Below are 16,964 nucleotides of genomic sequence, written 5' to 3'. Positions count from 1 at the left end.
GATGAAGGTTTCTTTGTCAAGGATGGTGACGTCTGACACGCTGGGTGGAGATCGAAGGATTTTAGATAGCAGACGAGGATGTAAACACTGAACATAGCAGGAATTCCAAAAGAAACATTGATTCTAGTGTGGAAGACACGGCGATGGAGATGTAGCCAGACTGCAGCATCTCCATGCAGGCAGACAAGATGTTGAGTGGGATAGGCTGGCGGTGAGGGACGGGGGGTGGTGGTGGACTTTGGTTCATTGGATGCCCTTGAGTAGAAGGGAGACTTGCGGGTGAGGGGGAGGAGCATGGAGACCCAAAAAGCAATTTGATAAAGAAGTTAAAGAAGTGCCCCCCGGAGAGAAGCGGCTACGGCGATTGACTACTACTCGAACAGAGCGGAGGACGGGAGCAACAGGAGAGGGAGGCCAAATCAACGGCCGCTGTAGAAACCCCCCATACTCGATGAAAGGGGCAGCGTTGGTGAACAGTTGTATGTCTTCAGGAGAAGAGACACATTCATCATAGAAAAAGGTGATTCCGTTCTAATAACTGAAGAGAAGGTGCCCGAAAGCCTGAGCTCCGAGAGGACGTTGAAGACCACGGTGTGAAGCAGGGTAGGCACAGAGGCAGCCAGGTAGAGGTGGGACAAGAAGGAGCGGTCTTGAGGGATGATCCTGATGGCCTAATTCAGGTGGCCCAGCAGTGAAAGCTACTGACGTTTAGTGCAGTGCGGAGAATCCAGGTAATTGGACAGAAGGGAAATGCGCTGAAGTTGGGCAAGATGCAAGGAGATCTGAAAGGAGACAGTGTCCAGTATGATGCCGAAGAATTTGAGGCGAGTGGAGGGACCTTCTGTCTTCTCCTCAGAGAGAGGTATGCCAATGCGGCTGAAGGTTATGGTGAAGAGGCCCAGGGCTGAAGAGATTGAAGGGTCGCCAAAAGTGAGGAAATTGGCGAGGAGGTGGAGAACATACAGGAAGCCTGTTGACATTCAGCAAGACCCAAAGGCTCCGGTACTGAATATTCGAGGAGTGCGATTGCATCCAATTGTCAGGCAGACAGAAGTAGTACCACTCCTCCCAGCAGACTCCGAAAACATGCCAGGTGTCAGGATGGAGGGGCAGCACCATTAAAGCGGAGATGGTGTCGTCCTTGGCAAGGCTCCACGGCCAGCAAGTTTAATGTGAGTGATGGCATGGTTGATTGTGGCATACTGTAAGGAGAAGTCAGGTTTGGGGATGAGGTTGTTAACATTGGAGACTTAAGATTTGTGGGGTGGGGGGGGTGGAGAAATCGATAAGCTTCTTGCCAATTTTAAGCTTCTTGCCAATTTTGAGGTGGGGAATGGCAGGAATGGGAAGGGGCCAATCATAAACCCCTGTTTCACCTCCTTGGCCAGGAGGGTGGTGACAACTCCTAACTCATCAAGGTCAAGCAGATTTTGAAGCGGAAGTGCAAGGAGTAGAGATGAGGCCGGGAGAAACAACTCAATTCAGGAGTGGTCAGGGTGAAGATCAGGGCATTGGGTGGAGGATGAGCCAGGGTGGTTGTAGAGAGGGAGCGGTGGGCCAGAGGAGGGCTGGTCTGCAGCCGGCAGTGAGGACTTGAACAGAGGCAGTCTGTTCATTGAACTGGGACAGGATCGTAGCTTGGATGGCTGTGGGCCCGTAACTGGCTGAGGAGGTGGAGCTGTGAGAGGTCGTTGGTAGATGGGAGGCCAGAGCGGGCAACCAGATGATGAGTTGCAACGCCGGTGGCGACAGAGAGAGGCGGTCGCTAGCAGAGAAAGTGGGTAAGCCACTGCCGAGGCAACGGTTACAGGGCCAGCGAGGCCGGGGGGAGAAGTAGGAGCAAGAGGGAAGGAAGCTGAGGGGCCAGAGCAGGCGTACAAGGAGGGCAGGCACTGCTGGCAGAGGAGGAGACAAGGGCAGGGAGGGTGGGTTAGAGAGTAGGAAAAGCTGACGATAAGGTAGAGAAGTTAGCGGGAACAGAAATAATTTGAAGGCCCTTGGCAGGGGCAGAGGCATGGCGTCCAGGATGTTTACAGGTTGTGGGCCGCATGTGGAGAGGCTGATTAGCCTGGAGGCTGACCACCGCATTCCAGTTCTTTGTGAGGCCTGGAACGGTGGTGTTACAGGACTCATAAAGACTCAACTTTGAGGAGACCTTTTTAGCTAACTCAAGGCTTGTCACACAGCATGCGACACAAAACAGAGAGAAGGAATGACTGTTTGGGCAGGGGAAAGTAGGGTGGTGGTGATGAGTAATGAGAGTGAGAACAGGTGTTGAGGCTGATTAGCAGTTAGTATCAGCTGGAGCTTGTCGAGTTGCTTGGGAGCTATGTTCAAGGCAAATAGTTAAGGGTGGTAAAAGTAGTGGAGGCTCATTGGAAATGGTTAGCAGCCCGGTGCTTGTTGAGTTGCGTTCAAGGCAACTAGTTAAGTGTTGCGTTCAAGTCTGGTCTGTTCTCCTGAATTTTTGTTCATCCTTAACACCAAACACGTGTGTCTGGGGGTTGCAAATACTTTTCTGTAGAAACAATAAGCTTCATGTGATTTCCAGTATATTGTTATTAAATTCATAGGAACAGACTGGATTGGGGAATCCTAACAAGTGACATCAATAAGGGATCATAGCTTTCATCTGTATTACCCTGGTCAATCTATCTATGTAATTGAAAGATCAAGTGTTCATAATGTTTTGTAAGCTCAGTTTACTGTACACATACACAAACATGCACAAACAGGAATTTTGAGTCATAAAATAATTTGCAAGAGCAACAAATGACTGAAAGAGAGAAATAATATCAAATAAGAGCTGTCTGAATTGAGTTCTTTACTTTCACCTGTGTGTGTGTGTGTGTGTGTGTGTGTGTGTGTGTGTGTGTGTGTGTGTGTGTGTGTGTGTGTGTGTGTGTGTGTGTGTGTGTGTGTGTGTGTGTGTGTGTGTGTGTGTGTGTTTTGGTTTTCAATTTGCAATGTAATGTATTTGAAACTGATATGTTTTTTATTTTCTGGCAACAGCCTACGTTTAAAAAAAAAAGTATATATATTTATATATACAATTTTGGGGGGGGGCTACACCCTCTGTCTCGCCCGCCTCCTATAATATCTCTGTCCCGCCTCCACACAGCTGACCAATGAAAGCGTTTAGCTCACACAGAAGGACCAATCACTGAATAATGTACTCTGGAATCTGGAGCAATGGCGGTGTAATTCGGGTTTCCTTTTCGCTTCACCGGGTCGTTGTTCTGCTGCGTAAATGTATGAATCTACAAATCATCTAGATAGTCAGACACGTGATGATGTTATAATTTGGGCTATGAATTTGTTGTATAGATCAATGAAAGTGCCATGCGCGCACTTAATGTAAAGTATGGAGCCGCATAGCGTAAGGAGGAGCGGCTTTACGCAAATGTAGATTCTCTTTGAGTCTGTCCAATGAGAGAACGGCTGAAGTTATTCTTTTATAACGTCAGACAGCTGCATGGTGTAAATAGGCCCTGTATCTAGAACAATCTGAAGAGGTTTTCCACGGTAAGACAATTAAAATATATATATATATATATATATATATGACAATCAGTGTTGTAGCGCGTCTTCAGCAAACCAAAATGTATCCAGCGACTGTAGCCTGTATCTCGTTCTGCCCCCCTGAATCGTCTGTAGACTGTTGCCTGTATCTATTTCTGCCCCATTGAATCGTCTTTAGCCTAATGGTAGATAGGCTATTATAGCACTGTCACTATTCTAGTCACAGTGCTATAGTAGATCTAAAGTAAATGTCCTACAGGCATAGATTCCAGCGTCATATGTCCAATAGACATGAATTACGCCAGATTGGATTGATCCTGGGTTGACGTGTCCCCCCCAGATGGCCATGTCTCTGGCCGACAGAGCTCTAGGAGCCATCATTGGATCAGCTGTAGCCGACGCAGCAGGTAATAACTCATACAAATCGTTGGCGTTACTGTATAAATAGTTTGGACTTTTTTTTTTGTATAAATAGGGAGTTTTTCTTGACCAACTCTAGGTGCTATAGTTTCAGCCTGTAAATAGAGCGCAGTTTTTTGTCATTTTTATTTATTTGATTTTTTTTTTACAGATTTTCTATAATGTTGTTGGAATTTGGTTTATAGAGCTCCCATCACATGGTCTCTTCTCAGAGGCAAACATAGATAAGTGCTCAAAAGTATGATTTAGAACATAAAATGGCGGCGTCATTGTATTCAGCATCAGTGTGTATTAATAACTCTGTGAAATAATGTTGAAAAAACCATCCCTTCAATTTTCATTTTAAGGATAAAAAAAAAGAAGCATACACATAATAGACAGATATTTACTTTGGCCATCAGCTTCCCCTCATGACATGACGTCAAATTGACTATCAATCCCATCCCAGCCCAGCCCCTGCACTGGGTGTACGACCTGGATAAACTGGATGGCTTCCTGAATGAGGCCCCGACACCTGAGTTCAGGCCCAAGTCAGCCAACCCTTTCTACCGCCGTGACACGGGTAACCAGAGCTGCTACGGGGACCAGGCCTTCGTGTTGCTGGAATCACTGTCTGAATGTGGAGGTATAGTCTGTTCTATTATAGTGTGGCACAGTATGCAACTGTTTTTTTTTAAACTAACTGTTCTTTTAAGATTAACCTCGAAACTATTGCTTTAGCTACACAGCATCTGCATAGATTCAGACCTCGTTGTTTTTTTTGGTGTTTTTTTTCCTCTCCTATTTGTTCAGGTCTGAACGTCAATGATCTGAGAAAGAGGACGTATAACTTCTTTGGGCCCAGGTCTGAGTATGACACCCCTGTCAATGACCCGTACAGGGATAGGAGTGGTAAGGAAACCTGGTGATGAAGGCTGAAAGGAATTAATACATTCCATTCAGGATCACGTAGTGGATCAATATAGTTGCATCTAATATAAAACAAACATGACAGGACTGTATATATATATATATATATTAGGCTGTGGATATATACGACCAGCTACCTCACCCCTTCCTCTATGTCAGGGAAACTGGCCCCCGACCATGCACGTTAATGATTGTCAAAAAGCTGAATGTGTTGTATTGTGTGTCGTGTAAGGACCCAGACCCCAGCTGCCCATTGAGGGACCATGGCGACATGGAAGTATAAAGAGCTTCATGAAAAACATGGACGCAGGCCAGGAAGACACAGGTAAACAATAATAAAAACAACATTATGGGTATACTATACGTACGTGATAGATGTCAAATAAAGCCTTACCAGCTCTAATGTTGCGTAATGTCTCTCTGGTCTTCTTCTAGGATGTGAGACGGACTTTCAGCCGGATGGCATAGCAAAGCTGGCTCCGATCGTGGCGTTGTATGCTGGGAAGCCTGACATGTTGGAGAAGGTAGAGGAGGCTGTCCGAGTCACGCAGAACAATGACGCGTGTGTGGCTGAGACACTGGCAGCAGCAAGGTCAGTTTCCTGTATGAAGGAAACATACTGTATAGCATGTACAGGTATCAGGACATGGTGATCACAAGAGCTCTGAGTTCAGGCGGGCCTTCGCGCTTCAGTAAATAAAGGAACGGGTGCTCAACAACAATGACAGAAATCATGTGAAGGACTTACCAAGAAAGACTTCGAAACGGACTAGGTAGAGATAGAAAGGAGTTGGAGTACTCCACACAGACAGCCAAACAGACTAGGTAGAGATAGAAAGGAGTTGGAGTACTCCACACAGACAGCCAAACAGACTAGGTAGAGATAGAAAGGAGTTGGAGTACTCCACACAGACAGCCAAACAGACTAGGTAGAGGTAGAAAGGAGTTGGAGTACTCCACACAGACAGCCAAACAGACTAGGTAGAAAGGAGTTGGAGTACTCCACACAGACAGCCAAACAGACTAGGTAGAGGTAGAAAGGAGTTGGAGTACTCCACACAGACAGCCAAACAGACTAGGTAGAGATAGAAAGGAGTTGGAGTACTCCACACAGGCAGCCAAACAGACTAGGTAGAAAGGAGTTGGAGTACTCCACACAGACAGCTAAACAGACTAGGTAGAGATAGAAAGGAGTTGGGAGTACTCCACACAGACAGCCAAACAGACTAGGTAGAGGTAGAAAAGAGTTGGGAGTACTCCACACAGACAGCCAAACAGACTAGGTAGAGGTAGAAAAGAGTTGGGAGTACTCCACACAGACAGCCAAACAGACTAGGTAGAGGTAGAAAAGAGTTGGAGTACTCCACACAGACAGCCAAACAGACTAGGTAGAGGTAGAAAAGAGTTGGGAGTACTCCACACAGACAGCCAAACAGACTAGGTAGAGGTAGAAAAGAGTTGGAGTACTCCACACAGACAGCCAAACAGACTAGGTAGAGGTAGAAAAGAGTTGGAGTACTCCACACAGACAGCCAAACAGACTAGGTAGAGGTAGAAAAGAGTTGGGAGTACTCCACACAGACAGCCAAACAGACTAGGTAGAAAGGAGTTGGGAGTACTCCACACAGACAGCCAAACAGACTAGGTAGAAAGGAGTTGGGAGTACTCCACACAGACAGCCAAACAGACTAGGTAGAGGTAGAAAGGAGTTGGGAGTACTCCACACAGACAGCCAAACAGACTAGGTAGAAAGGAGTTGGGAGTACTCCACACAGACAGCCAAACAGACTAGGTAGAAAGGAGTTGGGAGTACTCCACACAGACAGCCAAACAGACTAGGTAGAAAGGAGTTGGGAGTACTCCACACAGACAGCCAAACAGACTAGGTAGAAAGGAGTTGGGAGTACTCCACACAGACAGCCAAACAGACTAAATGTTTTGCTCACTTTAATCCATTGTACAGGATGCGAACAAATGACTGACGTTTCAACATTGCAAAACACATCATTATAGACCTAATAACTGGTTACACACAGAGCAAAACACATCATTACAGACCTAATAACTCTGGTTATACACAGAGGACAACATTATAGACCTAATAACTGGTTATACACAGAGCAAAACACATCATTACAGACCTAATAACTCTGGTTATACACAGAGGACAACATAACATTACAGACCTAATAACTGGTTATACACAGAGCAAAACACATCATTACAGACCTAATAACTCTGGTTATACACAGAGCAAAACACAACATTACAGACCTAATAACTCTGGTTATACACAGAGGACAATATTATAGACCTAATAACTGGTTATACACAGAGGACAACATAACATTACAGACCTAATAACTGGTTATACACAGAGGACAACATTATAGACCTAATAACTGGTTATACACAGAGCAAAACACAACATTATAGACCTAATAACTCTGGTTATACACAGAGGACAACATTATAGACCTAATAACTCTGGTTATACACAGAGCAAAACACAACATTACAGACCTAATAACTCTGGTTATACACAGAGGACAATATTATAGACCTAATAACTGGTTATACACAGAGGACAACATAACATTACAGACCTAATAACTGGTTATACACAGAGGACAACATTATAGACCTAATAACTGGTTATACACAGAGCAAAACACAACATTATAGACCTAATAACTCTGGTTATACACAGAGGACAACACATCATTACAGACCTAATAACTCTGGTTATACACAGAGCAAAACACAACATTACAGACCTAATAACTCTGGTTATACACAGAGGACAATATTATAGACCTAATAACTGGTTATACACAGAGGACAACATAACATTACAGACCTAATAACTGGTTATACACAGAGGACAACATTATAGACCTAATAACTGGTTATACACAGAGCAAAACACAACATTATAGACCTAATAACTGGTTATACACAGAGGACAACATTATAGACCTAATAACTCTGGTTATACACAGAGGACAACATTATAGACCTAATAACTGGCTATACACAGAGTAAAACATAACATTATAGACCTAATAACTCTGGTTATACACAGAGGACAACATAACATTATAGACCTAATAACTGGTTATACACAGAGCAAAACACAACATTACAGACCTAATAACTGGTTATACACAGAGCAAAACATAACATTATAGACCTAATAACTGGTTATACACAGAGCAAAACACAACATTATAGACCTAATAACTCTGGTTATACACAGAGGACAACATAACATTATAGACCTAATAACTGGTTATACACAGAGGACAACATTATAGACCTAATAACTCTGGTTATACACAGAGGACAACATTATAGACCTAATAACTGGTTATACACAGAGCAAAACACAACATTATAGACCTAATAACTCTGGTTATACACAGAGGACAACATTACAGACCTATTAACTGGTTATACACAGAGCAAAACACAACATTATAGACCTAATAACTCTGGTTATACACAGAGGACAACATTATAGACCTAATAACTGGTTATACACAGAGGACAACATTATAGACCTAATAACTCTGGTTATACACAGAGGACAACATTATAGACCTAATAACTGGTTATACACAGAGGACAACATAACATTACAGACCTAATAACTGGTTATACACAGAGGACAACATAACATTACAGACCTAATAACTGGTTATACACAGAGGACAACATAACATTATAGACCTAATAACTGGTTATACACAGAGGACAACATAACATTACAGACCTAATAACTGGTTATACACAGAGGACAACATAACATTATAGACCTAATAACTGGTTATACACAGAGGACAACATTATAGACCTAATAACTGGTTATACACAGAGGACAACATAACATTATAGACCTAATAACTGGTTATACACAGAGGACAACATAACATTACAGACCTAATAACTGGTTATACACAGAGGACAACATAACATTATAGACCTAATAACTGGTTATACACAGAGGACAACATAACATTACAGACCTAATAACTGGTTATACACAGAGGACAACATTATAGACCTAATAACTGGTTATACACAGAGGACAACATAACATTATAGACCTAATAACTGGTTATACACAGAGGACAACATAACATTACAGACCTAATAACTGGTTATACACAGAGGACAACATAACATTATAGACCTAATAACTGGTTATACACAGAGGACAACATAACATTACAGACCTAATAACTGGTTATACACAGAGGACAACATAACATTATAGACCTAATAACTGGTTATACACAGAGGACAACATTATAGACCTAATAACTGGTTATACACAGAGGACAACATAACATTATAGACCTAATAACTGGTTATACACAGAGGACAAAATTATAGACCTAATAACTGGTTATACACAGAGGACAACATTATAGACCTAATAACTGGTTATACACAGAGGACAACATTATAGACCTAATAACTGGTTATACACAGAGGACAACATTATAGACCTAATAACTGGTTATACACAGAGGACAACATTATAGACCTAATAACTGGTTATACACAGAGGACAACATTATAGACCTAATAACTGGTTATACACAGAGGACAACAACATTATAGACCTAATAACTGGTTATACACAGAGGACAACATTATAGACCTAATAACTGGTTATACACAGAGGACAACATTATAGACCTAATAACTGGTTATACACAGAGGACAACATTATAGACCTAATAACTGGTTATACACAGAGGACAACATTATAGACCTAATAACTGGTTATACACAGAGGACAACATTATAGACCTAATAACTGGTTATACACAGAGGACAACATTATAGACCTAATAACTGGTTATACACAGAGGACAACATAACATTATAGACCTAATAACTGGTTATACACAGAGGACAACATAACATTACAGACCTAATAACTGGTTATACACAGAGGACAACATAACATTATAGACCTAATAACTGGTTATACACAGAGGACAACATTATAGACCTAATAACTGGTTATACACAGAGGACAACATAACATTACAGACCTAATAACTGGTTATACACAGAGGACAACATAACATTACAGACCTAATAACTGGTTATACACAGAGGACAACATAACATTATAGACCTAATAACTGGTTATACACAGAGGACAACATAACATTACAGACCTAATAACTGGTTATACACAGAGGACAACATAACATTATAGACCTAATAACTGGTTATACACAGAGGACAACATAACATTACAGACCTAATAACTGGTTATACACAGAGGACAACATTATAGACCTAATAACTGGTTATACACAGAGGACAACATTATAGACCTAATAACTGGTTATACACAGAGGACAACATTATAGACCTAATAACTGGTTATACACAGAGGACAACATTATAGACCTAATAACTGGTTATACACAGAGGACAACATTATAGACCTAATAACTGGTTATACACAGAGGACAACATTATAGACCTAATAACTGGTTATACACAGAGGACAACATTATAGACCTAATAACTGGTTATACACAGAGGACAACATTATAGACCTAATAACTGGTTATACACAGAGGACAACATTATAGACCTAATAACTGGTTATACACAGAGGACAACATTATAGACCTAATAACTGGTTATACACAGAGGACAACATTATAGACCTAATAACTGGTTATACACAGAGGACAACATTATAGACCTAATAACTGGTTATACACAGAGGACAACATTATAGACCTAATAACTGGTTATACACAGAGGACAACATTATAGACCTAATAACTGGTTATACACAGAGGACAACATTATAGACCTAATAACTGGTTATACACAGAGGACAACATTATAGACCTAATAACTGGTTATACACAGAGGACAACATTACAGACCTAATAACTGGTTATACACAGAGGACAACATTACAGACCTAATAACTGGTTATACACAGAGGACAACATTACAGACCTAATAACGGGTTATACACAGAGCAAAACACAACACGTTATTCATTTATTTATTCATTTAAAACCCAAATGCTTTTTCCTTCTTTCTGTTCCAGGATCCTAGAGCATTTCATCCTGAATGGTCCTTCTTTCTGTTCCAGGATCCTAGAGCATTTCATCCTGAATGGTCCTTCTTTCTGTTCCAGGATCCTAGAGCATTTCATCCTGAATGGTCCTTCTTTCTGTTCCAGGATCCTAGAGCATTTCATCCTGAATGGTCCTTCTTTCTGTTCCAGGATCCTAGAGCATTTCATCCTGAATGGTCCTTCTTTCTGTTCCAGGATCCTAGAGCATTTCATCCTGAATGGTCCTTCTTTCTGTTCCAGGATCCTAGAGCATTTCATCCTGAATGGTCCTTCTTTCTGTTCCAGGATCCTAGAGCATTTCATCCTGAATGGTCCTTCTTTCTGTTCCAGGATCCTAGAGCATTTCATCCTGAATGGTCCTTCTTTCTGTTCCAGGATCCTAGAGCATTTCATCCTGAATGGTCCTTCTTTCTGTTCCAGGATCCTAGAGCATTTCATCCTGAATGGTCCTTCTTTCTGTTCCAGGATCCTAGAGCATTTCATCCTGAATGGTCTTTCTTTCTGTTCCAGGATCCTAGAGCATTTCATCCTGAATGGTCCTTCTTTCTGTTCCAGGATCCTAGAGCATTTCATCCTGAATGGTCCTTCTTTCTGTTCCAGGATCCTAGAGCATTTCATCCTGAATGGTCCTTCTTTCTGTTCCAGGATCCTAGAGCATTTCATCCTGAATGGTCCTTCTTTCTGTTCCAGGATCCTAGAGCATTTCATCCTGAATGGTCCTTCTTTCTGTTCCAGGATCCTAGAGCATTTCATCCTGAATGGTCCTTCTTTCTGTTCCAGGATCCTAGAGCATTTCATCCTGAATGGTCCTTCTTTCTGTTCCAGGATCCTAGAGCATTTCATCCTGAATGGTCCTTCTTTCTGTTCCAGGATCCTAGAGCATTTCATCCTGAATGGTCCTTCTTTCTGTTCTAGGATCCTAGTGCATTTCATCCTGAATGGTCCTTCTTTCTGTTCCAGGATCCTAGAGCATTTCATCCTGAATGGTCCTTCCTTCTGTTCCAGGATCCTAGAGCATTTCATCCTGAATGGTCCTCCTTTCTGTTCCAGGATCCTAGAGCATTTCATCCTGAATGGTCCTTCTTTCTGTTCCAGGATCCTAGAGCATTTCATCCTGAATGGTCCTTCTTTCTGTTCCAGGATCCTAGAGCATTTCATCCTGAATGGTCCTTCTTTCTGTTCCAGGATCCTAGAGCATTTCATCCTGAATGGTCCTTCTTTCTGTTCCAGGATCCTAGAGCATTTCATCCTGAATGGTCCTTCTTTCTGTTCCAGGATCCTAGAGCATTTCATCCTGAATGGTCCTCCTTTCTGTTCCAGGATCCTAGAGCATTTCATCCTGAATGGTCCTTCTTTCTGTTCCAGGATCCTAGAGCATTTCATCCTGAATGGTCCTTCTTTCTGTTCCAGGATCCTAGAGCATTTCATCCTGAATGGTCCTTCTTTCTGTTCCAGGATCCTAGAGCATTTCATCCTGAATGGTCCTTCTTTCTGTTCCAGGATCCTAGAGCATTTCATCCTGAATGGTCCTTCTTTCTGTTCCAGGATCCTAGAGCATTACATCCTGAATGGTCCTTCTTTCTGTTCCAGGATCCTAGAGCATTTCATCCTGAATGGTCCTGATGAGAAGGTCCTGGATTCTGTGCTTGATCAGCTCACTGACCCGAACAGGAAACAGCCACAGGACTTGGACAAAGCTGTGGTTGGTATGTGACTCACTGAGAGAGAGAGGCTGTGTCCCAATAATCTGTACTTTCTCTTAAAGTGTGCAATCGTCCACTACTAACTATTCATGCATCCTGTATGAATAGTTACCATGAAAAAAAAGTAATTCTATTAGAATAAATATGTAGTGATCTAACACATTTCTTATCAATTCTACTCTGTTTTAGGCCACATTTACCAGGTGAGGGAGAATCTGTCCACGGCTCACCAGGATCTGATCCCCAGTGTGTTCCCCAACAGCTGTGGTCAGCTATGTCGTTTAACACTCATTCACTTGTAATTTAATCTGTTTGATGTTACTTTTTTCTGGGGGATATGAAATATAAACAGAATTAAATTATGGTTGTCCGTCCTCGTCTTGGTCTCGGTCTGTCAGTTGTCTTTGAGTGGGTTTTAAGTATGGTCTCCATCTCTTAGGTTTGCCCGGTTCGTTCCAAGCGGCGCTGCATGGGGTGCTGACGGCTAAGGAGTTTGATCAAGCTATCAGGGACACCATGGTGTGCGGAGGATGCACCTGCAGCAGGAGCTCATTCATCGGTGCTTGTCTAGGGGCTCAGGTACCATGGACACTTAACACTAGTCTTTTCTTATCTACCACTGACTTTGCTAATAGTTACTTAATGAAGAAAATGCTTCGTTTCTTTTTTAAGATGAATGCCCAACGTGTACGTCGCTCTGGGCAAGAGCATCTGCTAAATGACTACAATGTAAAAATGTATCAGGGCTCTGGTATGGAACACTGCATAACTAGGACCTAATTAGGACCGAACTATTACCTAACTAGGACCTAACTAGGACCGAACTAGGACCAAACTAGGACCTAACTAGGACCGAACTAGGACCTAACTAGGACCTAACTAACTGTGGATCTCTTCTGGATGTTCTGGTGACTTACTGATATGACTCAGGTAACTATGGACACTATCAAACAGGGCTATACCTGGTCAGGTAAGTATGGACACTATTAAACAGGGCTTTACTTGGTCAGGTAACTATGGACACTATCAAACAGGGCTATACCTGGTCAGGTAACTATGGACACTATTAAAATCAAATCAAATCAAATTTTATTTGTCACATACACATGGTTAGCAGATGTTAATGCGAGTGTAGCGAAATGCTTGTGCTTCTAGTTCCGACAATGCAGTGATAACCAACAAGTAATCTAACTAACAATTCCAAAACTACTGTCTTATACACAGTGTAAGGGGATAAGGAACATGTACATAAGGATATATGAATGAGTGATGGTACAGAGCAGCATACAGTAGATGGTATCGAGTACAGTATATACATATGAGATGAGTGTGTAGACAAAGTAAACAAAGTGGCATAGTTAAAGTGGCTAGTGATACATGTGTTACATAAGGATGCAGTCGATGATGTAGAGTACAGTATATACATATGCATATGAGATGAATAATGTAGGGTAAGTAACATTATATAAGGTAGCATTGTTTAAAGTGGCTAGTGATATATTTACATCATTTCCCATCAATTCCCATTATTAAAATGGCTGGAGTTGGGTCAGTGTCAATGACAGTGTGTTGGCAGCAGCCACTCAGTGTTAGTGGTGGCTGTTTAACAGTCTGATGGCCTTGAGATAGAAGCTGTTTTTCAGTCTCTCGGTCCCAGCTTTGATGCACCTGTACTGACCTCGCCTTCTGGATGATAGCGGGGTGAACAGGCAGTGGTTCGGGTGGTTGATGTCCTTGATGATCTTTATGTCCTTCCTGTAACAACGGGTGGTGTAGGTGTCCTGGAGGGCAGGTAGTTTGCCCCCGGTGATGCGTTGTGCAGTCCTCACTACCCTCTGGAGAGCCTTACGGTTGAGGGCGGAGCAGTTGCCGTACCAGGCGGTGATACAGCCCGCCAGGATGCTCTCGATTGTGCATCTGTAGAAGTTTGTGAGTGCTTTTGGTGACAAGCCGAATTTCTTCAGCCTCCTGAGGTTGAATAGGCGCTGCTGCGCCTTCTTCACGACGCTGTCAGTGTGAGTGGACCAATTCAGTTTGTCTGTGATGTGTATGCCGAGGAACTTAAAACTAGCTACCCTCTCCACTACTGTTCCATCGATGTGGATAGGGGGGTGTTCCCTCTGCTGTTTCCTGAAGTCCACAATCATCTCCTTAGTTTTGTTGACGTTGAGTGTGAGGTTATTTTCCTGACACCACACTCCGAGGGCCCTCACCTCCTCCCTGTAGGCCGTCTCGTCGTTGTTGGTAATCAAGCCTACCACTGTTGTGTCGTCCGCAAACTTGATGATTGAGTTGGGCTATACCTGGTCAGGTAACTATGGACACTATTAAACAGGGCTATACCTGGTCAGGTAACTATGGACACTATTAAACAGGGCTATACCTGGTCAGGTAACTATGGACACTATCAAACAGGGCTTTACCTGGGAAGGTAACTATGGACACTATCAAACAGGGCTGTACCTGGTCAGGTAACTATGGACACTATTAAACAGGGCTATACCTGGTCAGGTAACTATGGACACTATCAAACAGGGCTGTACCTGGTCCGGTAACTATGGACACTATCAAACAGGGCTGTACCTGGTCAGGTAACTATGGACACTATCAAACAGGGCTGTACCTGGTCAGGTAACTATGGACACTATCAAACAGGGCTTTACCTGGTTGTCAGGTAACTATGGACACTATCAAACAGGGCTTTACCTGGTTGTCAGGTAACTATGGACACTATCAAACAGGGCTGTACCTGATCATGTAACTATGGACACTATCAAACAGGGCTGTACCTGGTCAGGTAACTATGGACACTATCAAACAGGGCTGTACCTGGTCAGGTAACTATGGACACTATCAAACAGGGCTTTACCTGGTCAGGTAACTATGGACACTATCAAACAGGGCTTTACCTTGTCAGGTAACTATGGACACTATCAAATAGGGCTTTACTTGGTCAGGTAACTATGGACACTATCAAACAGGGCTATACCTGGTCAGGTAACTATGGACACTATCAAACAGGGCTATACCTGGTCAGGTAACTATGGACACTATCAAACAGGGCTATACCTGGTCAGGTAACTATGGACACTATCAAACAGGGCTATACCTGGTCAGGTAACTATGGACACTATCAAACAGGGCTGTACCTGGTCAGGTAACTATGGACACTATCAAACAGGGCTGTACCTGGTCAGGTAACTATGGACACTATCAAACAGGGCTGTACCTTGTCAACTCGGGGACATACCTTTAGTGGATCTCTTCTGTATAATCTGATGTTCTAGGGTCAGCAGTTTCCTGGCCATGTTTATGACTTGGCTGGGAAGGACTACTACTAAGGCTGTTCAAGTCACGTATGGTCATGAAAAACTCGGGTCTCCATATTAAATATACATTTCATTATGGTTAGATGTTTTTTTAATATTTTTTTTATGAACTCAAAAATTTATATTACTAACGTTTTTATTCAATGTTTTTATCCGTACAGATTGGGCTTCAAGGCATCCCTAACTCATGGAAGACCAAGACACTACGGTACAACTCTCTCCTGGAACTCGGCAAAAAAGTGACTGAACGTTATCACCAAATGTAATCCAACTACTTCTGACAGTTTATTATTCACATTCTAGATGACCACGTATGTAATGTAACCTTATTACCACCCGTTCCCACTATCTTCACTGACTGGTGCACTTTGACAGAACATTAAATGAAGGGCCCGGCCTAAACTAGTGGGTTGGAACTGGATGCTCTTGATTCTGTTGACTCGCAGCATGTTGTATGAAGATGTTTCTACTTGTTATTTTCAATGAAGGCATTTCTATAATAAAGCCATCCTTATAAACACTTCCTCTGTGACTTGATGTTTGTAAAGCCCACCATGTCTAGGAGATATGCTCCTGGTGTAATGTGAAGATGACACAGATGCCTAAAGAAAGATCTGGTAAAAGTGGGTTTAACGTGAGGTGAAATGTAGGTTAAAATGCCCCCTCCATTAGATATGCACTGGCCTAAAGCCCAGTCTGTTCAGTCAGTCTATGACCACAACTCCTTACCACAGGATTACACTGTAGTCTGTCTGAGATTAAACCATGTTCTTTTTCCTAATGTTTAGAGAACATTCCCAGAACATTCCTACATTTCTTGAACAAGAACATATTGGCCAGAACCACCCTTCCTGGACACTGTCCATTCCAATCTCTGAACTCATACACACAAGTTGAACTTGCGAACACGCATGGTTGCACACACACACACACACACACACACACACACAC

General features: G+C 42.5%; 1 protein-coding gene across 2 annotated transcripts; it reads left to right on the top strand.

Moving 5' to 3' along the window:
• The first annotated feature begins 3,308 nt into the window (after nucleotides 1-3,308).
• LOC124010103 (crystallin J1A-like) lies at nucleotides 3,309-16,533 on the top strand. Of its 2 annotated transcripts, none has more exons than XR_006834369.1 (10): nucleotides 3,309-3,525; nucleotides 3,863-3,929; nucleotides 4,391-4,567; nucleotides 4,735-4,833; nucleotides 5,084-5,176; nucleotides 5,287-5,443; nucleotides 12,572-12,687; nucleotides 12,874-12,887; nucleotides 13,124-13,263; nucleotides 16,175-16,533. XR_006834369.1 is itself a non-coding variant. In XM_046322452.1 (10 exons), exons 2-10 carry the CDS (start codon nucleotides 3,863-3,865, stop codon nucleotides 16,277-16,279), a joined length of 1,032 nt encoding a protein of 343 aa, XP_046178408.1. In that variant the 5' UTR covers nucleotides 3,333-3,525; the 3' UTR covers nucleotides 16,280-16,533. The 2 variants fall into 2 exon arrangements, 1 of the variants encoding a protein (XP_046178408.1); XM_046322452.1 differs by having other exon boundaries at nucleotides 3,333-3,525; nucleotides 12,874-12,951.
• Nucleotides 16,534-16,964: the final 431 nt, after the last annotated feature.

Source organism: Oncorhynchus gorbuscha, linkage group LG22, assembly GCF_021184085.1.
Source record: "Oncorhynchus gorbuscha isolate QuinsamMale2020 ecotype Even-year linkage group LG22, OgorEven_v1.0, whole genome shotgun sequence".
Classification (NCBI taxonomy): Eukaryota; Metazoa; Chordata; class Actinopteri; order Salmoniformes; family Salmonidae; genus Oncorhynchus; species Oncorhynchus gorbuscha.
This window is presented reverse-complemented; position numbering and strand designations above follow the sequence as displayed.

Excerpts from the sequence above, each read along its gene's own strand:
- LOC124010103 (XM_046322452.1), top strand. The coding sequence starts at position 3,863 with ATGGCCATGTCTCTGGCCGACAGAGCTCTAGGAGCCATCATTGGATCA. Across the intron at positions 4,834-5,083 it reads CCCGTACAGGGATAGGAGTG|GACCCAGACCCCAGCTGCCC; the intron begins GTAAGGAAACCT and ends GTGTCGTGTAAG. Across the intron at positions 12,952-13,123 it reads TGTGTTCCCCAACAGCTGTG|GTTTGCCCGGTTCGTTCCAA; the intron begins GTCAGCTATGTC and ends TCCATCTCTTAG.